This window comes from Anomaloglossus baeobatrachus, chromosome 1, assembly GCF_048569485.1.
Source record: "Anomaloglossus baeobatrachus isolate aAnoBae1 chromosome 1, aAnoBae1.hap1, whole genome shotgun sequence".
Classification (NCBI taxonomy): domain Eukaryota; kingdom Metazoa; phylum Chordata; class Amphibia; order Anura; family Aromobatidae; genus Anomaloglossus; species Anomaloglossus baeobatrachus.
In genome coordinates, this window is record NC_134353.1 from 635,619,144 (window position 1) to 635,642,269 (window position 23,126).

Here is a 23,126-nt window from a genome sequence, read left to right on the forward strand (position 1 = left end):
CTACTAGCCACCATGACCCTATAACATCTCAATAGGAAGGGTGGGCGGGACACTTCCAGGCAGTGAGGGCAAAAGTGTCCCTGCCCCCAAACTCCCCCATATATATACCCAAACGGTCCCTGACTCTCCACCCCTTAACATTTTGTCACCTCCCTCTCTAACCAAAGTCATGGCCGGCCTCCACCCACATCAGGGGTGAGGCTATGTGCTGACGGGAAATGAAACCTGCGGATTTATCTTCGGAAAATCCGCGGATTTTCTGCATTTTCCAGATAAATCCGCAGGTTTTAGCATGTACAGACACTCCCCATGTTATCCTATGGGACATGGGGAGTGCTGTGTTTATGCTGCGGATATGTGCGGCTGCGGAACATGCTGCGGATGTCCCGCAGCCGCACGTAATTGCGTGTCAATTATTTCTGCGGAATTACCTGCGGAAATCCCGGCCCTCCACTATGGAGATAGAGGTCGGGACCTCTGCAGGTAAGTCGCACGAATGCCCACAGGTTTACCGCAGCTATTTCGCTGTACTACCGCAGCTAAAAATGGCTGCGGATTCCGGCGAGCAGCTGCGGGAAACCTGCAGACATACCTGCGGATATATCCGCAGGTACAAACTCCCATGGGCACATAGCCTCAGGTTCCGGCCTAGACTTTTTCAGCTTTTCCTTTCAGTAGTGAGATTAATCTTTGCTCCAGATAAAGGAAAGCCTAGCTTCAGTTCAGGTTCCAAGATCTGGGACCCCCACCGATGCCCAATCAATGGGCTTCAGGTCTGTACCTACCCATTCTTGAGTGTAGAAGTCTCCATACACATTAGATGAAAGTCAGACAAACCCGCTCATTTCGGCATTACCAGACAATTATCTGATACTTATTGGGCCTCCCAACTTTTTCCCAACAGATAATGTCAGGTAAGAGAAGGATCGCGCCTTTGAAATTTCAACTGCCTATCATTTTATTTTCAGGGGGAGATATACCACTGCCAGCTGAGCACTGAAGTGTATGGGGGAATCGGCAGAGATAGCTGTCAGTTAAGAGATGTGGTATGATCAGACCATGTCCCTATCCGGTCAGACACAGCCATTACACAGTACTTAGCAGGGGCACATATATAAGATTATCTCAGCACAGGAACAGTTTTTAAATTCATCCAATTATGGAATTTTTTTTGTTCCACAATCTATTGAGTAATTGTACTTTGTTAGTGGGAAACCCCTTTAATTTGTAAGCTCATCTCGTACACAAGGTGGATGCCAATTGTAGGTTGTGTTTGGCGAATAACTATGATAATGGCTGCAAAGATCAGAAAAGTTAAAAACACATACAATAGCTGGAAAACACTGATGTGCATACAATTAAAGCACCACTCCAGCTTTTTTTTTTCACTTCTGGAGTGGTACCTTAAATGTGAGTGCCCTGCCTCCTGTCTTATACTCACCTGACACTGTTGTCATCTGTTTCCAGTGTTACTGGGGTCAGTCTTCTGCAGTTTGTGACCTGCTGGCAGCTACAGTGTTTGCTAGAGAGCACCAGAAGTCACAAATCAATACAACTCTATGAGAGCCTCGTTCTGGTTCTCATAGACTTGCATTGAGCGCTTGTGAAGTAACTTCTGACTTCCGCTTGACCAGGAGTTATGGGCACAAGATGGTGCCAGAAAAGGTTGAAAAAGTTGGAGGCTGCATTTAAGACTCAGGGCAGGAGACCTAGATTTAAAGCACCACTCCAGCAGTGAAAAAAAAAAACGTCTGGACTTGTACTTTAAGATAACTGACCATACAAAAGTGGTTTGCATCAGGATTGGCTCTGGGTGTTCTAGATTAGAAGATGATGGATTATTGGTTAGCTTTTATTTTTTTGGAATTATATTGTACATGGTCTCCTAAGTCATTAGATAAGGGCCTGTGGTTTTCTGGACAATTCGGATAACAGCCTGCTATCGGTCTGCTCACTTAGTGCTATTGAACAGAGATTGGAATGATACCAATACATGTAGTAAGTCCTATAATTTGGATCTCTGGGAAATAATGTGCAAACACATACAGTATAGGCATACAGTGGAATCTGGGGTATATGGAACCCTATGGCTATGTTACTTTTTTGATGGAGTCTTTTCCCACCGTATTTGCCATATTTAGGGCTGAGACATGGATTTCACAGAGCCTTAAGGCCACTTTACACGCAGCGACATCGCTAGCAATGTCGCTGCCGATCGCACCCGCCCCCGTTATTTGTGCGTCACGGGCAAATCGCTGCCCGTGGCGCACAATATCGCTAGGCCCCGTCACACAGACTTACCTTCCCAGCGATGTTGCTGTGGCCGGCAAACAGCCTCTTTTCTAAGGGGGCGGTTCGTGCAGCGTCACAGCGATGTCACACGGCAGGCGTCCAATAGAAGCGGAGGAGCGGAGAGCAGCCGCATGAAAGACACTCCCACCTCGTTGCCGGAGGACGCAGGTACGGTGCTGTTTGTCGTTCCTGGGGTGTCACACGTAGCGATGTGTGCTGCTTCAGGAACGACGAACAACCTGTGTCCAAAAGCAGCAACGACATTTCGGAAATGGACGACGTGTCAACACTCAACGATTAGGTGAGTATTTTACATCGTTAGCGGTCGCTCGTACGTGTCACATGCAACGACGTCGCTAACGAGGACAGATGTGCGTCATGAATTTTGTGACCCCCAACGACATCTCGTTAGCGATTTCGTTGCGTGTAAAGCCCCCTTTAGGCTCTGTCCGCACGTTGCATTTTTTCTTGCGTTTTGGTCGCATTTTAAACTGCACTGTGTCAATGAAAAACTGCATGCTTTTGCATCCCAAGAAAAGTCTATGAGAAATCAAAATTTCCATCTGCATGTTGCTTTTTTTAGGCAGTGTTTTGTGTGAAAAATATTTGTCAAACTCTTTGCCTAAAAAAACCCAATCATGTTCATTCTTTTTGTGTTTTGGTCATGTTTTGTCACCCATTGAAATGAATAAGCTGTATCAAAACGGAACCAAAATGTTAGTTGTGCGTTTTCACTGCATTCTGGTTGCGTTTTGGATGAACATTTGTCAACAAAAATACAGGTCACCAACTTTTCTCCACTTTCGCTCTCTCTTTCTGCTTCATTCTTACCAATCACCGGCTCGGCTGTCACACTACTCCCTCGGCCTCTCCTGTTTTTGAAAGTGCCGGCCGCTCATTAGGCTCATTTCATATTCACTGCTTCCCCCTCCTATGATTGGTTGCAGTCCAACGCCCCCCCCACGCTGACTGGCAGCTGTCTGACTGCAACCAATCACAGACGCGAGTCTATATCGTACAGTAAAATAAATAAATAATTTTAAAAAACATGGCGTGCGGTCCCCCTCAATTTTGATACTCAGCCAAGATAAAACCTTACAGCTGGGGGCTGCTATTCTCAGGCTGGGGAGACCCACGTTATTGGGAGCCCCCCAGCCTAAAAATATTCATCCATTCATCTATTAGATGTGACAGTTCTGGGACTTTAACCGGCTCATCCCGATTGCCCTGGTGTGGTGGCAATCGGGATAATAAGGAGTTAACGACAGCCCATAGCAGCTACTAAGTCCTAGATTAGTCATGGCAGTTGTCTGAGACTCCCCCTCATCACTAATCTGTAAGTGAATGTAAATAAACTTTAACACCGAAAAATCCTTTATTTGAAATAAAATAAAAAGCCCACTCTTTCACCACTTTATTAACCCCCAAACACCCCTCCAAATAAATTATAGTCTTTATTATTATGGGAAAAAGAAATCCAAACCTACATGGCCCTGTGTGAAAAAGTGATTGCCCACTAAACCTAATAACTGACAATTGAGCATTTGCAATAACTGGCAGTGAGTCTTTTACAATGCTCTTGAGAAATTTTGGCCCACTCATCTTAGCAGAATTGTTGTAGTTCAGCCCCATTGGAGGGTTTCTGAGCATCAACCGCCTTTTTAAGGTCATGACACAGTATCTCAATTGGATTAAGATCAGGTCTTTGACTAGGCCACTCAAAAGTCTTATTTTGAATTTCTTAAAGGGAACCTGTCAGCAGATTTGGCGACTATAAGCTGCTGCCAACACCAGTGAGCTCATATATAGAGCATTCCAGAATACTGTATATAAAAGCCCAGGGTGCTATGTAGAACGTAAAAATCACTTTTATAATACTCACCTACGGGGACGGTCCGGTCCGATGGGTGTCGCTGCTCTCTGGTCCAACACCTCCTTTCTCCAGTCCAGCTGCAGAAAGTGGTATATAAGAAGTGATTCCATTATCTACCAGGCTTCAAAGGTTTATCCAAAGGTCTAATAAAAGTAAACTTCCTCTTTGTTATTATGTTATTTGATAGTGTTGGGTTGATTGCAATTTATGACTTCATAAGTTTGAACTTCATTAAGATTGAAATTATATTCCACCATGTTTTGTTGATTTTTCACTTTTATTATTTTGTATTATACGAGCAAAATACCTGTCATGCAAATACAACACTGTTATAAAAGTACATGCGTGCCCAGTAATAGAATTATGGTATTGTATACACTGCTACATTTTTAAAGGAATCGGCTACAGAGAGTTTAACTTGTGCCAGTCAATCTACCGGTTACATATTCACTACAGGATACAATACAAACTTATCTCTCTCATACACAAAGCTCTCCATAGTTCTGCATCACCATACATCCCCTCCCTCTTCTTTGTCTATTACCCTGCCTGTGCTCTGCATTCTGCAACTGATCTAAACATCCTTCATAATCCGAACCTCCCACTTCTGTATTCAAGTCTTCTCCTGTGCTGCTCCAGTTTTCTCGAATGCATTACCCCAGACGATCTAACTAATATGTAGCCTCAATGTTTTTAGGCGTGCTTTAAAAACAACACTTTAAACAATCCTATCACCTCAACTCACTAACCTAACTCTCAACTTTTCCCTCTTCCAAAATTTTAATCAGAATCTGCTCCCTCCTATTCATTTGTGTTTACATCCTTAATGCACCCAGTAACACCTGGTAACTGTACTTGTACACATACGTACTGGCTGATGACGGCTCATGCAGCTTCTTTGAAATGCCCTATTTATTATAATGATGGCTGGACCACACATGAGAGCACATTCTAACTATTGGATCCCCCTTTATTTCCCTATGGATTGTAAACTCAAGAGCAGGGCACTCGCTCCTCCTGTAACTGGTGAACTGTTACTATGTAATGTTTTTATTGTCTGTACATGTCCACGCTCAATTATAAAGAGCTGCGGAAGATGTTGGCGCTATATAAATGTAATTACAATTATTATTATTATTATTATTATTATTATTAATAATAATAATAATAATAATAATAATTAAAATAAATTTCATTTGGCCAGAGTTGTTCTTTTCGGGTTGTATCTCGATGTACCTAATTCTTAGGCTTTGATCTACATTGATGCTGTTCAGGTTTTGTGTCTTGAAAACTACCATAGTTGGGAAGACTTACTAGTCCTATCTAACATATAAACAGCATAAAATTAAACTAGGGAATCAAATGAAAACTACTAAATTCCTCAGTGTACCTGACTACTTGCATACACCAAATAATCGATATGGTAGGTGGCACACCCTTAATGGATGGAATTTATATAGCTGATTCATTTGGAGCCAACCACTGAGCTCCTGTAGATCTGTAGTGAATGGAAGGAATGAACTGCTCACCATAAGGCACTGGAGATGCTTAATTAGGATTTACTGAGAAAATTTCATATCCATAGATTACACCGCCATCAGTATAGAGAAAACGTAATATTTCGGGTAAATACCCTTCATCAGACTGTGAAAAAAAATGCACGAGTGTACAACCATATATTAGTGGAATCATGGCAATAATTATCAAAATATCAAACATTATAAAGATATATCATATCAAAAACGCATTGCATAAAAAATACGAGGATTTAAATAGTCTAGTGTAGGGAACCTATGCAGTAGGCAAGTCAGACCATTATCACAACGGTCCCGGCAAATAGCAAAGGTTGGGGAAGCTGAATGGCAAAGGTGGGGGAAGGTGAATGGCAAAGGTGGGGGAAGGTGAATGGCAAAGGTGGGGGAAGGTGAATGGCAAAGGTGGGGGAAGGTGAATGGCAAAGGTGGGGGAAGGTGAATGGCAAAGGTGGAGGAAGGTGAATGGCAAAGGTGGAGGAAGGTGAATGGCAAAGGTGGGGGAAGGTGAATGGCAAAGGTGGGGGAAGGTGAATGGCAAAGGTGGGGGAAGGTGAATGGCAAAGGTGGGGGAAGGTGAATGGCAAAGGTGGGGGAAGGTGAATGGCAAAGGTGGGGGAAGGTGAATGGCAAAGGTGGGGGAAGGTGAAAGACACATGAGGTTATGTCGGACCCATAAAAAAGGGGACCCAAGCTAAAATGAAGATAAAAAATGAGAAAGACTTGTCACAGAAGACATAAATAGCAAGAGTCTTAAGATAAGGTAACACTAGAAACTAGAAGGGTTAAGGTAAGAAAGAAAGAAGCAAATAGAAAAGAGGAGAAAAATGGGGGGAATGATTGGTCAAAAGTATGACATTGTCGGAAAAGTTCAAAAAAGAAGGAAAATGAGGGAGAAAAGAGGAGGAAAAGAAAGAGTAAAGAGGGAGGGGGATGTGATTAAGAAGAGCAGAAAATAGAAAAAGGAAGGCGGTTTTGGAGAAATTGGAGGAGACAAAAAAGTGGGACAGAAGGTAAGAGGAGGTGAGAGGGAAAAGGAAGAGGATAGTGATGACTGGGAGGTACAGAGGAGTAAGGGGGGTCTGTATACACCTGACTGCTTATTTCAGAGTTTACATGTATCCAGCACTGCAGAGGTAAATCCTCCGCTGTAACATTTTGATGTGTATAGCTTTTTCGCTCACCCTCTGACCTCTTCTATTCTTCTAGCTGGACATGCTGTTGTGCTGCTGACTCTTTCATTCCACCATGGGTATCTCCACTAAGTACACATCAGCTGCCACAGAGGAGCCAAGTCCGAATGGAAAAAATGGAACTGCAACCAACTCCAGCTCCCAGGAATCCATGAAACTCAAGAAGGAAATCTCATTACTAAATGGGGTTTGTCTAATTGTGGGCAATATGATCGGCTCTGGGATCTTTGTATCTCCAAAGGGGGTCTTGATATATAGCGCTTCATATGGCCTTTCACTTGTGATCTGGGTAGTTGGAGGAGTGTTTTCTATATTTGGTGCCTTATGTTATGCAGAATTAGGCACAACCATTACCAAGTCAGGAGCAAGCTATGCCTACATCCTGGAGGCGTTTGGTGGCTTTATAGCCTTTATTAGACTATGGACTTCTCTTTTAATCATTGAGCCTACTAGCCAAGCGGTTATTGCCATTACTTTTGCCAACTACATGGTGCAACCCATTTTCCCAACATGTGAGTCTCCCTATTCTGCCAACAGACTCATAGCAGCAGCGTGCATAGGTAAGAATAAAATGACATCAGGTTTACTACATTATGTAATCGTACATGTATTGGGCTCACAGAATGGCTGTGTTTACTGTGTATATATGACTATATGACTAAGGCTGGTTTCATACTACGTCTTTTTAACATCCGTTGAAAACGTTATTTTAACGGAAGTACGGATCCTGTGCAAATCCGTTTTCACTTCAATGCATTTTCAATGGACTCGCGTCCACCTGCGTTCGCATGCGTTTGCGTCCGTTAGACGCAGGATCCGTCCTTTTGCGTTATTTTAACATGTTTCAAAAACGCAACATGTAGCGTTTTTGAGCTCCGTCCAAATACTGCAAATTGCTGGATCCTGACTATAACGCACGCAAACGCAGGTGAACGATAGACAGGATCCTGCTTTTTTACCGAGCATGCCCAGAATATATATATTTATTCTGGGCATGCTAGAAGATATATCTCTCTCTCTCTCTCTCTCTCTCTCTCTCTCTCTCTCTCTCTCTCTCTCTCTCTCCTCCTAGCAGCTGCGGACACTCGTAACCAAGATAAATATCGGGTATCCAAGGCCGATGTTTACCTTGGTTACCAGCGTCAGCAGCTGTCAGAAGCCTCCTCACAGTCTAGTTCCCCTCCCTCCCGATCACATGACTACAATGCCCGCCCCTAAACATCCAGTGCAGGATCCTGCAAAATAACATATGCGTTTGCATACGTTATTTGCTATAAAAGCAGGATCCGTACTTCCGCTAAAAGAACGTTTTCAACGGATGTTAAAAAGACGTAGTGTGAAACCAGCCTAAGCAGTATATAGCTGGATATATAAATGGAATCTACATAAAATGTGCAACTTGTGTAAACACATTGGATTACTCTTCATATGCTAATCCTGAGTTTCAACCTATTACATGCCAGAGCTGCATTCAAAATTCTTCAGGTCGTTATTGGAATAAAGCCCATAAACAATCTACACCTGCCAGAATACAACGAGGGAATGTTCTATGACTGCAGCTATGAAAACATCAGAAATGCAATGCAGTTTTGGCTTGTAATTTAAGATCACATTACCATAATTATTATCCAACTTTGAAATGGTAAAATTGGACATTCCCTTGAAAAAACACTTGGTAAGCCAAGGCCTGATGTGCTTAGGTGTATTATGATTTTGTTATGTCCTCAGCTGTACACTCATAGAAGTGCACAGGCCCCCTTAATGTCCGCATTATATGGACACATACGAATGACGCTCATACAGAATAAGATACTAAATGTACATACTTTTTCTTCCTTAAAGGGAATCTGTCAGCAGGTTTTTGCTACCTCATCTGACAGCAACATAATGTAGACAGAGACCCTGAATTCAATGGTGTATCACATAGATTACTGGGTGCAGCCATTCTTTCACAATCAAGGAATTGAGTTTTAAGCATGTAGCTGAGCCCAAGGAGCTGTCCTGCCCACACCAGGCTCTCTATAGAGATTGTGCACTGACTGTGAAGTGTCAATAACAGCAGGGGGCGTGCACATGTGTTTTTAGTCCTGTAATGTTAATCAAAGGGTAATAACACCTTTTACTTGACGTAAACAATTGCACACACTTATAAGAGAAGCATAATTGCTTTTTGTTTTGTTTTTTTTTAACCTTTATAGCATGCTATCCTCAGTATACATAGCAAAAACCTGCTGACAGATTCCCCTAAAGGGTACTTTACACGCTGCGACCTCGCTAGCGATCTCGTTAGCGATGTGAAATTCTACATCGCAAGTGCGATCTTTCGAGAGCGCACATGCGTAAAATAACCTATGTGCGATCTTAGAAGATCGCACTTGCGATCTAGAATTTCACATCGCTGGCGAGGTCGCAGTGTGTAAAGTACCCTTTTGGCTATGTGCGCACGTTGCGTAATTGCATGCAGTTACGCTGCGATCTGCACCGCAGCGTAACTGCATGCGTCCTGCGTCCCCTGCATAATCTATGAAGATTATGCAGGGGCCATGCGCACGTGGCGTCTTAGAGCGCAGCGCTTCGGCTGCTGCCCGAAGCGCGCGTTCTAAGAAGTGACATGTCCCTTCTTTCCTGCGCTTTGCCTGCAGCCCCTGCTCTGTCTATGGGAGGGGCTGCACTCAGAGCGCATGAAATCGGCTTTTTTTTTTTCATTACGGACTGTTTCTGCAGCGATTTGAAGCGCACGTGTGCTGTTCAAATCGCTGCAGAAATTTCTGCAGGGACAGTACGCAACGTGCGCACATAGCCTTAAAGTGTTTCTTGTAGGGGAGAAAGGCTCTGTGCATACTCACCCCACGTAGTGGTGTACAAAACCATTATACAAGCTATCTGCCATTTACATGAGACCTAAAACTACATCACTAGCTTTTTGGTTGGGTGTAGAAACATAGGAAGTGATAAACCCCCTTCGCCAGACCTTGTCCATAAATGCATAGCATTGCGATTTTTTTTTTAGACCACTCACCATTGGTTGGTGATTTTACAGGGTGATGCTTGTAAAGCTAATAGCTGCAAGCAAATGTGCATAAAGCATAAATGCTTTTGGACTACACTCTGTTCCTACAATGCTTTTTTGGTGAGTTTTTTATGTTGTAGATTTCCTGCAGCATTTCTGTCCATATTAGCAAAATTACCATAGGTTACTGTACATACTCGAGTATAAGCTGAGTTTTTCAGCATATTTTTTTATACCGAAAATGCCTCCCCTTGGCTCATACTCGAGAGAGGTTCCCACAAAAGATTATTCTCACCTGTCCTCTGTTCCTGCGGTGTCCTCTTACCTGCTTTTTGCGGACTGCAGTCACATAGACTCCTTTATGATCTCATCCGGTGCACAGGGCCGCCGCTGCTGTCTGCCGTCATCGCTTTACTGCAGTTGAATGCTTTGCGGCGCCGCAAAGCATTCAAAAATGCAATAAAGCACTGATGGCAGCCCCTTGCACCGGACGTGATCATGGAGATTCTATGTGCCTGCGGTCCGCAAGAAGCACCCCTCGCTCGTGTCCGTTGCACAGTGCCACCGCCATCAGACCTTTACTACATTTGAATGCTATGCAGTGCTGCAAAGCATTCAACTGCAGTAAAGCGATGACGGAAGCAGTGGCAGCCCCGTGCACCGGACACGATTATGGAGGGGTGTATGTGACTGCAGTCCACAAGAAGCAGGAACGGAGGACAGGTGAGAATATATATTTTTGTGTGTATGTCAACAACGGCATAATAGGGGACAAGAAAGGGACTGGAATAAGGACATTAATAACGGATGGGGACAATGATGGGCACATTACTACAGAATGGGGCACTAGGATGGGCACATTACTACAGAATGGGGCACTAGGATGGGCACATTGCTACAGAATGGGGCACAAGGATGGGTACATTACTGTAGGATGGAGACAAGGATGGGCACATTACTACAAGGGGGGACAAGGATGGACGCATTACTACAAGGGGGGACAAGGATGGACGCATTACTACAAGGGGAGTACAAGGATGGGCATATTACTACAAGGGGAGGACAAGGATGGGCACATTACTACAAGGGGGAACAAGGATGGACGCATTACTACAAGTGGAGGACAAGGATGGGCATATTACTACAAGGGGAGCACAAGAATGGGCACATTACTACAAGGGGGGACAAGGATGGGCACATTACGTTTTACTGGTATCTATTTTTGTTTTTGAAATTTACCAGTGGCTGCTGCATTTCCCACTCTAGGCTTATACTCAAGTCAATAAGTTTTCCCGTTTTTTGTGGTAAAATTAGGGGCCTCGGCTTATACTCGGGTCGGCTTATACTAAAGTATATACGGTATTTGCATTTTTTAAATTGCATTTCTTCAGCGCTCTATTGGGAGACCCAGACGATTGGGGTATAGCTACTGCCCTCTGGAGGCCACACAAAGCACTACATTAAAAGTGCAAGGCCCCTCCCCCTCTGGCTATACCCCCCCCGTGGTATCACGGGTTCTCCAGTTTTAGCTTTGTGTGCGAAGGAGGACCCATTAGAACCTGATGGAGACGGAGCAGGAGTACGATCAGGGACAGGCCCTGCATCATACAGGTACTCTGTGTCCCCGGCAGGCACAGACACACTCCGGGCTGGCTGGGTGTTGTAGTGCGCCGGGGACCGCAACGTTGGAGTTAGTGTCCCTACAGATTACTGGGGGATTTTTTGTGTATGGGAACGCAGCGCCGACCCCCTCTGGACCAGGCGGCGCTGCTGTGACTTGTGGTGCGCCGGGGATCCGCCGTCCGCGCTTTTACGGCGGCGGCGGTTATAAATTGAGTCCCCGGCTTTTTGGGCCTAGGACGCCGGCAGCTCCGATTCGTTCCCGCCCCCACCCTGTCATTCAGGGTAGGGGAGAGACGCTGTTCGCTAGCAGCGACGAGGGCTGGAGCCTGATTTACATGCTCCAGCCCTCACACTAGGCACAGAGGGAAGCAGGCTTCCCGCTCTTAGCCAGGAACGCCCAGGGCCCGCCCCCCTTCTCTCTCAGGACGCCGGCAGCCATTACATGCAGTCTGGCTGGAGGAAGGACGCAAGGCTCTGGGAGACCTGGACTAGGGGCTATCTGGCGACCACACACCCGCTTTTTAAGCGGGCGGTAAGCGATTTTTCTGTGCTGGTCCCTCTAGTGCCTCACGGTGTATCGGTGTACTGTGTAGGATATAGAGATATTGTATTTCTTGCACTGTGAGGTCGCTTCTGGCTGCATCTCCCAGATCCCTCTGTGGAAGCAACAACATGCCATCCTCAAAACGCAAGGCTGCCAAGGCTAGGGCTGTGTATACTGCGTGTGCTGCATGTCGGGCTAATCTACCAGCAGGCTCCGATGACCCCCATTGTGTGCAATGCTCCGACCCGGTGCTGCTTCGCCAGCCGGAGTCAGGAGGGAGAGTGACCCAGGCTGAGACGCCTGTAAGTCCTGCCCCGGTGACAGGGACAGACTTTGCAGTTTTTGCTGATAATATGTCTGTCTCTATGGCAAAAATCCTTGAAACCTTGCAATCTATGCATGGGGCTCAGTCTTTGGGCACGGCGAGGCCTCTGTCCTCAGGTCCCCCTCACTTGGAATTAATCCAGCCCACAGGGGGGTCCCCGGCTTCACAGGCCGAGGATTATGACTCAGATGATAGCCCCAGCCACCCTAAGCGAGCTCGCTGGGAAAGACCCTCGACGTCATCACACTGCTCAGGGTCTCAGCGCAATCAGTCTCCCTGTGATGTGTCTGATGAGAGTGATCAGGAATCCATTCCTGGAACCCCTCTCAACCTGGATACCCCTGATGGGGATGCCATGGTAAACGACCTTATCTCAGCCATCAATAGGCTGTTGGATATTTCTCCCCCAGCCCCTTCAGCAGAAGAGGCGGCTGCGGAGCAGGAGAAGTTTCGTTTCCTTTATCCCAAGCGTAAATTGAGTGCTTTGTTGGATCACGCTGACTTCAGAGAATCAATCCAGAAGCACGACGCTCACCCAGAAAGGCGTTTCTCTAAACGATCTAAAGATACGCGTTTCCCTTTCCCCCCTGAGGTGGTCAAGCGCTGGACACAGTGTCCAAAGGTAGACCCCCCGATTTCCAAACTCGCAGCTAGGTCCATAGTTGCAGTGGAGGATGGCGCTTCACTTAAAGATGCCAATGACAGACAGATGGACCTTTGGTTAAAATCTGTCTATGAAGCTATCGGCGCGTCGTTTGCTCCGGCATTCGCAGCCGTATGGGCACTCCAGGCTATTTCAGCTGGCTTAGCAAAAGTGGATGCTATCATACATCCAGCAGTGCCGCAAGTGGCGCACCTTACCACGCAGATGTCGGCGTTTGCGTCTTACGCTATCAATGCGGTCCTAGAATCTACCAGTCGCACCTCAATGGCGTCCGCCAATTCGGTAGTTTTGCGCAGAGCCTTGTGGTTAAAGGACTGGAAAGCAGATGCTGGTTCCAAAAAATGTTTAACCAGTTTGCCTTTATCTAGAGATAGACTGTTTGGCGAGCCATTGGCTGATATCATTAAGCAGTCTAAGGGTAAAGACTCCTCTTTACCACAACCCAGAACAACCAAACCTCAGCAGAAAAAGTGGCAGCAGAGGTTTCAGTCCTTTCGAGGTTCGGGCAAGACACCATTTACCTCGTCCAAAGGGACTCAGAGGACGCAAAGAAACTCAGATTCGTGGCGGGCTCACACGCGCCCCAAGAAAGCAAATGGAGGTACCGCTTCCAAAGCGGCTACCTCATGACTTCCAGCCCCCTCCCTCCGCATCGCCGGTCGGGGGCAGGCTCTCCCGCTTTTCCGGCATTTGGATGTCACAGGTCAAAGACCGGTGGGTGACGGACATTTTGTCTCGCGGGTACAGAATCGAGTTCAATTCTCGTCCTCCAGCTCGGTTCTTCAGAACCTCCCCGCATCCAGACCGAGCAGATGCTCTGCTGCAGGCAGTGGGCTCCCTAAGAGCGGAAGGAGTGGTGATCCCAGTCCCTCCTCAGGAACAAGGGCAAGGGTTTTACTCCAATCTCTTTGTGGTTCCAAAAAAGGACGGCTCGTTCCGTCCTGTTCTGGACCTAAAACGGCTCAACAAACATGTGCACGCCAGGAAGTTCCGGATGGAAACCCTGCGTTCTGTCATTGCCTCAATGTCCAGAGGAGACTTCCTTGCCTCAATAGACATCAAAGATGCTTATCTCCACGTGCCAATTGCTACAGAACATCAACGTTTTCTACGTTTTGTGATAGGAGACGACCATTTTCAGTTCGTAGCTCTGCCATTTGGTCTGGCAACAGCCCCACGGGTCTTCACCAAGGTCATGGCGGCGGTGGTAGCAGTCTTGCACTCTCAGGGACACTCGGTGATCCCTTACCTAGACGATTTATTGGTCAAAGCTCCCTCTCAAGAGGCATGTCAGCACAGCCTGAATGCTACGCTGGAGACCCTACAGTCTTTCGGATGGATCATCAACTTTCCAAAGTCGATCCTATCACCGACTCAATCACTAACGTATCTTGGCATGGAGTTTCATACTCTAGCAGCGATAGTGAAGCTTCCGCTGAACAAGCAGCGGTCACTACAGACAGGGGTGCAATCTCTTCTGCAGGGCCAGTTGCATCCCTTGCGGCGCCTCATGCATTTCCTAGGGAAGATGGTGGCAGCCATGGAAGCAGTTCCCTTTGCGCAGTTTCATCTGCGCCCACTTCAATGGGACATTCTCCGCCAATGGGACGGGAAGTCAACGTCCCTGGACAGGAAAGTCTCGCTTTCCCAGACGGCCAAGGACTCCCTACAATGGTGGCTCCTTCCCACCTCATTGTCTCAGGGAAGATCCTTCCTGCCCCCATCCTGGGCAGTAGTCACGACAGATGCGAGTCTGTCAGGGTGGGGAGCAGTATTTCTCCACCACAGGGCTCAGGGGACGTGGACTCCGCAGGAGTCCACCCTTCAGATCAATGTTCTGGAGATCAGAGCAGTGTATCTTGCTCTACTGGCCTTCCAACAGTGGCTGGAAGGAAAGCAGATCCGAATCCAATCGGACAACTCCACAGCGGTGGCATACATCAACCACCAAGGAGGGACGCGCAGTCGGCAAGCCTTCCAAGAAGTCCGGCGCATTCTAATGTGGGTGGAGGACAGAGCATCCACCATATCCGCGGTTCACATCCCAGGCGTAGAAAACTGGGAAGCAGACTTCCTCAGTCGCCAGGGCATGGACGCAGGGGAATGGTTCCTTCACCCGGACGTGTTTCAGGAAATCTGTCGCCGCTGGGGAGTGCCGGACGTCGACCTAATGGCATCCCGGCACAACAACAAGGTCCCGGCATTCATGGCGAGGTCGCGCGATCAAAGAGCTCTGGCGGCAGACGCCTTGGTTCAAGATTGGTCGCAGTTTCAGCTCCCATACGTGTTTCCGCCTCTGGCGCTCTTGCCCAGAGTGCTACGCAAGATCAGATCCGAGTGCAGCCGCATCATACTCGTCGCTCCAGACTGGCCGAGGAGGTCGTGGTATCCGGATCTGTGGCATCTCACGATCGGTCGACCGTGGTCACTGCCAGACCGACCAGACTTACTGTCCCAAGGGCCGTTTTTCCATCAGAATTCTGCGGCCCTGAACCTGACTGTGTGGCCATTGAGTCCTGGATCCTAGCATCTGCAGGATTATCTCAAGGAGTCGTTGCCACAATGAGACAAGCTAGAAAGTCGAATTCGGCTAAGATCTACCACAGAACGTGGAAGATTTTCTTATCCTGGTGCTCTGCTCAGGGAGTGTCTCCCTGGCCATTTGCATTGCCCAAGTTTCTTTCCTTCCTGCAATCGGGGTTAGAAAAGGGCTTGTCGCTCAGCTCCCTTAAAGGGCAAGTTTCGGCACTATCCGTGTTTTTTCAGAAGCGTCTAGCACGTCTTTCTAAGGTGCGCACGTTCCTGCAGGGGGTCTGTCATATTGTGCCCCCGTACAAGCGGCCGTTAGATCCATGGGATCTGAACAGGGTACTAGTTGCTCTCCAGAAGCCGCCCTTCGAGCCTCTGAAGGAAGTTTCCTTTTCTCGGCTGTCACAGAAAGTGGCGTTTCTTGTTGCGATCACATCGCTTCGGCGAGTGTCTGAGCTGGCAGCTCTGTCATCCAAGGCTCCCTTCCTGGTGTTCCACCAGGACAAGGTAGTGCTGCGCCCTATTCCGGAGTTTCTCCCTAAGGTCGTATCCTCTTTTCATCTTAATCAGGATATATCCTTGCCTTCTTTTTGTCCTCATCCGGTTCACCGGTATGAAAAGGACTTACGTTTGCTAGATCTGGTGAGAGCACTCAGAATCTACATTTCCCGCACGGCGCCCATGCGCCGTGCCGATGCACTTTTTGTCCTTGTCGCTGGTCCGCGCAAGGGGTTGCAGGCTTCTAAAGCCACCCTGGCTCGATGGATCAAAGAACCAATTCTAGAGGCCTACCGTTCTGCGGGGCTTCCGGTTCCTTCAGGGCTAAAAGCCCACTCAACCAGAGCCGTGGGTGCGTCCTGGGCATTACGTCACCAGGCTTCGGCTCAACAGGTGTGCCAGGCAGCTACCTGGTCCAGTCTGCACACTTTCACCAAGCATTATCAGGTGCATACCTATGCTTCGGCGGATGCCAGCTTAGGTAGAAGAGTCCTGCAGGCGGCAGTGACACCCCCGTAGGGGAGGGCTGTTTTGCAGCTCTAACATGAGGTATTTCTTTACCCACCCAGGGACAGCTTTTGGACGTCCCAATCGTCTGGGTCTCCCAATAGAGCGCTGAAGAAGAAGGGAATTTTGTTACTTACCGTAAATTCCTTTTCTTCTAGCTCTTATTGGGAGACCCAGCACCCGCCCTGTTGTCCTTCGGGATGTTTTTTTGTTGTTTGCGGGTACACATGTTGTTCATGTTGAACGGTTTTTCAGTTCTCCGATGTTATTCGGAGTTAATTTGTTTAAACCAGTTATTGGCTTCCTCCTTCTTGCTTTGGCACTAAAACTGGAGAACCCGTGATACCACGGGGGGGGTATAGCCAGAGGGGGAGGGGCCTTGCACTTTTAATGTAGTGCTTTGTGTGGCCTCCAGAGGGCAGTAGCTATACCCCAATCGTCTGGGTCTCCCAATAAGAGCTAGAAGAAAAGGAATTTACGGTAAGTAACAAAATTCCCTTCTTCTGGGTGCATGTTTTTATTTGTTTTTATTGTGTTATTGACATTGCGGTTTTCTCTTTCGCATATCATGTTTTATATAAAACTACTTTGTTTTTGATACTTTCTGGTATTTGTCTTTGACGAAATGTTATTGATACAGTCGTGTGCTAATTAAATGCGTTCTTACTCTAATGCACTTAGAACGCACATGCGTTTTTTACTTGTGTATTTTCCGCATCTGATGCAAGTCTATGGGGAAAATCTGCATATACACTTCAGCATAGCAGCAAGAAAAATTGACATTTTGATAATTTTAAACCCGTACCATAGGTCAGTTAAGTTGCGTAACATAAGAAAAATCACAGGGGGCATGAGACTTCTATACATCCCATCCACTTTGCTGGAATTGTAAGATGCTGTGTTTTTGAAAAACTTGCTGAAAACTCATTGCGGGAACTTAACGTAATAGAACTATATCATGTGCCGGACCCATATGGAAGTGAAACTATTTGTATGCTGAGTGATGATATTCGGAAGTGGGAAGGCGCTTTTTGTGTTTCTGTCAGATATGCAGTTCTGTGTATTTGCTCTGCAATCCTTCTCTCATTTCAGTGTTCCCATCTGCTGGTCTTCCCTTATTTTGTCTTGAAATACGAGGTCTCCAGTCTGTGTGTAACAGGATGTGGGGGAAAGTGGTACACAAGGAAGTGCGGCAGTGGGTCTTCTGCTGACAGCAGCAGACGGGTCTCATGACCGCCGTGTACAATACATTCTCACTGATGTCACTAAACCTGCCAAATCTGTCTACAAAGAGAGAAGTTCAGGCGGCCCAGAGCATGACGAATGTGTGCAATAGCTGCCTGGTGGTGTAGAAGTAGACGAGGCTGCAGGACAGGACGCTATAGGTGTAATCCAGGACCTGCAGTTACATGATGTGTTTAATACCAATATGTTTTACTTGAGGGAGGGTGAGGAGCTCAGAATGTCAGCTTGTGCTTTCTTAGGCCCCCTTCACACGTCCGTGAAACACGTGCGTGTTTGGTCCGTTTCCGTATATGCCGGAGACACGGCCAAACGTGCACCAATGTTAATCTATGATTGTGGTCACACGTCCGTTATTTCATTATGTCCGTGTGTGCGTGTCCGTGATCCGTATGTGTGTGCGTTTTGCACGGATGCATGTCCATTATCTGCACGGAGCACGCACACGTGGACACAATGAAAGTCTATGGGTATGTGCACACACGTTAGTAAACACGTATGCATCTACCTATAGTCCGTGTCCGTTTGGTGTTTTTATTTCTAGTGATGTCGGCTATTCTTTCTATTTCTGTGTATGTCGGTCAATCTCCCTGAGTCCGTCGGTCGGTCTCTCTGTCGGTCTCTCTGTCTGTCTGTCCCTCTCTCACAGTCTGTCGGTCAGTTTCCCCCCCTCTCTCATACTTACCGTTCCCCGATCTCCGGCGCAGCGCTGCACGGCATTCACACTGCTGCGGCGGCTTTCACTATTTTGAAAAAGCCGGCCGCTCATTAAACAATCTCCTATTCCCTGCTGTCCCCGCCCACCGGCGCCTATGATTGGTTGCAGTGAGACACGCCCCCACGCTGAGTGACAGGTGTCACACTGCACCCAATCACAGCAGCCGGTGGGCGTGTCTATACTGTGCAGTAAAATAAATAAATAAATAATTAAAAAAAAAACGGTGTGCGGTCCCCCCAATTTTAATGCCAGCCAGATAAAGCCATACGGCTGAAGGCTGGTATTCTCAGGATGGGGAGCTCCACGTTATGGGGAGCCCCCCACCCTAACAATATCAGTCAACAGCCGCCCAGAATTGCCGCATACATTATATGCGACAGTTCTGGGGCTGTACCCGGCTCTTCCCGATTTGCCCTGGTGCTTTGGCAAATCGGGGTAATAAGGAGTTATTGGCAGCCCATAGCTGCCAATAAGTCCTAGATTAATCATGTCAGGCGTCTATGAGACACCTTCCATGATTAATCTGTAAGTGACAGTAAATAAACACACACCCGAAAAATCCTTTATTAGAAATAAAAAACACAAACAAATTCCCTCATTACCAATTTATTAACCCCGACAAACCCTCCATGTCCGGCGTACTCCACGGTCCTCCAGCGTCGCATTCAGCGCTGCTGCATGGAGGTGACAGGAGCTGCAGAAGACACCGCCGCTCCGGTCACCTCCACGCAGCTAATGAAGACAGCCGGCGATCAGCTGAGCTGTCACTGAGGTTACCCGCTGTCACTGCTGGATCCAGCGGTGGATGCAGCGGTGGCCGCGGGTAACCTCAGTGACAGCTCAGCTGATCGCGCTACTCACCTCAGTTGCTGCGTGGAGGTGATAGGAGCGGCGGTGAGTAGCGCGATCAGCTGAGCTGTCACTGAGGTTACCCGCGGCCACCTCTGGATCCAGCAGTGACAGCGGTTAACCTCAGTGACAGCTCAGCTGATCGCCGGCTGTCTTCATTAGCTGCGTGGAGGTGACCGGAGCGGCGGTGTCTTCTGCAGCTCCTGTCACCTCCATGCAGCAGCGCTGGATGCGACGCTGGAGGACTGTGGAGTACGCCGGACATGGAGGGCTTTTTGGGGCTGATTAAAGTGGTGAACCAGGGTATATGTTTGTGTTTTTTATTTCTAATAAAGAATTTTTTCGGGTGTGTGTGTTTATTTACTGTAATTTACAGATTAATCATGGAGGGTGTCTCATAGACGCCTGACATGATTAATCTAGGACTTATTGGCAGCTATGGGCTGCCATTAACTCCTTATTACCCCGATTTGCCAAAGCACCAGGGCAAATCGGGAAGAGCCGGGTACAGCCCCAGAACTGTCGCATATAATGTATGCGGCAATTCTGGGCGGCTGTTGACTGATATTGTTAGGGTGGGGGGCCCCCCATAACGTGGAGCTCCCCATCCTGAGAATACCAGCCTTCAGCCGTATGGCTTTATCTGGCTGGCATTAAAATTGGGGGGGACCGCACGCCGTTTTTTTTTAATTATTTATTTATTTATTTTACTGCACAGTATAGACACGCCCACCGGCTGCTGTGATTGGGTGCAGTGTGACACCTGTCACTCAGCGTGGGGGCGTGTCTCACTGCAACCAATCATAGGCGCCGGTGGGCGGGGAAAGCAGGGAATAGGAGATTGTTTAATGAGCGGCCGGCTTTTTCAAAATAGTAAAAGCCGCCGCAGCAGTGTGAATGCCGTGCAGCGCCGGGGATCGAGGAACGGTGAGTATGAGAGAGGGGGGGAAACTTCAGTCACTCGAGGGATTAGCAGTCACCGGTGAATCCTTCACAGGTGACCGCTAATCAGTACTCGACACAGACAGAGCCGCGGTATGAGGATGAAGTCGGGTGAAGTTCACCCGAGTTCATTCTCATCGCGCAACTCTGTCTGCTGTCAGCCGACATTTATAAACGACATTGTGCATCACACACACGGACATTCCACACGGACATTCCACGTACACATACACGTTAATTCCACACGCACACACGGACGTTCTGCACACAAACACGGCTAGCATACGCAATTCACACAGGTGCCACACGGACCATAAAAACGGACACAAAAACGGGACACGGACCCGAATAACGGCCCGTAACACACGTGCGTGTTTTTCACGGATGTGTGAAGGGGGCCTTAGATACAGACTTGCCCATTCACCTACTTCTATGAAGTGGTTGTGAGCAGGGAGGCTAGCTTGAGTTTTGGGTTTTTTCTGGACATTTTGTTCAAAATCACATACAACAAATGTTTTACAGACACATAGGAAAACTATAATCCTAAGTATTATAAGCTATATTTGTCTACAGCCCAGATACTTAAATGAACAGATAGCTAGAAATTACTGAGATCATCCTTTCCGGATTTTGCACGGATGGGAATGCCTGGCCCGATCAGTGGCTCCACAGACCCTGTGAAGTTAGCTTGAGAAATTATGGTAATTCAAGTCACAGTAACCATCTCCTCCAGCTTCTTAAAAATTCAAGGCGCATCAATTTTTTTGAAAGGACAGTAGAAAGAGTCTCCTATTTTTTCATGGAGTTTCCAGGCATTTACAGATGGTTGGTAATTTACTTTCTATATGCATATCTCTCTCTGTTAACAAGTTTTGCTAGTGTATGGTGCCTATTAGTGATGAGAGAGCACTGTCGTGCTTGGGTGCTCGGTAATCATAACGAGCAGTTAGACCAGTAGTGGGCAATTAATTTTCCCATGGGGCCGCATGAGAAATTGGGATGGTTTTAGAGGGCCGGACTAATATAATTAATTCAGTTTTACCTAATACTGTATACAGTATATATACTATCCCTTCATAAACAAACAGTAAGTTATGGACTGTGTGAACCCTCGTGGTTCTGCACGCACACACGCAGACATGTCCATTTTTTTCTCCAGCAGCACGGGTGTCACACGGATCGCACACTGATGTGATCTGTGTGACATCAGTGTGACAAATACCAGAGAAAACACGGGTCTTTTTAATAAAAAGATTTTCTATATTTACCTCTCCAGCGCTACTGTCTCTGGCTCTGCTGCCTCCCGCTCCTTATCACCGGTAATTATACTCACTGAATATTCTCTGCAGTATATACTGCACCTGTAATATACATCACTACACTCCTATATACTGCACCTGTAATATACATCACTACACTCCTATATACTACACCTGTAATATACATCACTACACTCCTATATACTGCACCTGTAATATACATCACTACACTCCTATATACTGCACCTGTATTATACAGCACTACACTCCTATATACTGCACCTGTAATATACATCACTACACTCCTATATACTGCACCTGTAATATACATCACTACACTCCTATATACTACACCTGTAATATACATCACTACACTCCTATATACTGCACCTGTAATATACATCACTACACTCCTATATACTGCACCTGTATTATACAGCACTACACTCCTATATACTGCACCTGTAATATACATCACTACACTCCTATATACTGCACCTGTAATATACATCACTACACTCCTATATACTACACCTGTAATATACATCACTACACTCCTATATACTGCACCTGTAATATACATCACTACACTCCTATATACTGCACCTGTATTATACAGCACTACACTCCTATATACTGCACCTGTAATATACATCACTACACTCCTATATACTGCACCTGTAATATACATCACTACACTCCTATATACTGCACATGTAATATACATCACTACACTCCTATATACTGCACATGTAATATACATCACTACATCCCCATATACATCACTAGACCCCTATATACTACACCTGTAAAACTACACTCCCATATACTACATCACTACACCCAAATATTACTCACCAGTTACCCCCCCCCCCTCCCACCATTGTCCCTTCAGGTTATTACTCACCTCTCCCTCCTCAGGTACCTCCGTACGGGCCCCCGCCGAGATGCTTCTTCTCTTGTATGGGCCCCCGCCACCGCTGTTCTTGTAGGGGCCTCGCTGCTGTTCTTGTAGGGGCCCCGCCACTGTTGTTCTTGTAGGGGCCCCACCGCTGCTTCTCTCCGTACGGGCCCCGGCTTCTGCAGCTTCTTCTCCTGCCAGGTGGGAACTTTTCAAATGACACACACGCACGCCGTACTGACGACATCAGGGCGCGCGTGTGTTTCACAGAGAAAGTTGCCGGGCAGGGAACAGAGGACAGATTCCTGCGTTCCGCTGCCTACACTGTGCGGCGCTGCTGGATCTGTCCTCTGTTCCCTGCCCGACACGCAGCGTGTGATGAGGGCAATCTGACCATGGGCCTCCCGGAGCCTGGAGCTCCGGACAACAGGTCAGATTGCCCTCATCACTGACCGGCCAGCAAGGACGCCCTGAGCCAGGCGGGCCGGCCACAGAGAGTAGGCGGGCCGGATGTGGCCCGCGGGCCGCCCCTTGCCCAGGTCCGAGTTAGACGGTCGGACAGTCACAACTCGTGTACCAAGTATGATGGAAGTCAATGAGGAACTTAAGAATTTTTTCGAAAGAT

The 23,126-nt window shown here is 47.2% G+C and overlaps 1 protein-coding gene across 2 annotated transcripts in view; it reads left to right on the forward strand.

Annotated features, from left to right (window-relative positions):
* SLC7A7 (solute carrier family 7 member 7) overlaps window positions 1-23,126 on the forward strand; it is a 77,643-nt gene that overhangs the window by 13,495 nt on the left and 41,022 nt on the right. For both annotated transcript variants that reach the window (XM_075319464.1, XM_075319457.1), the window contains exon 2: window positions 6,907-7,450. In XM_075319464.1, coding sequence (XP_075175579.1) covers window positions 6,946-7,450 — 505 coding nt within the window. In that variant the 5' untranslated portion in view covers window positions 6,907-6,945. The remainder of the gene's footprint in view (window positions 1-6,906; window positions 7,451-23,126) is intronic.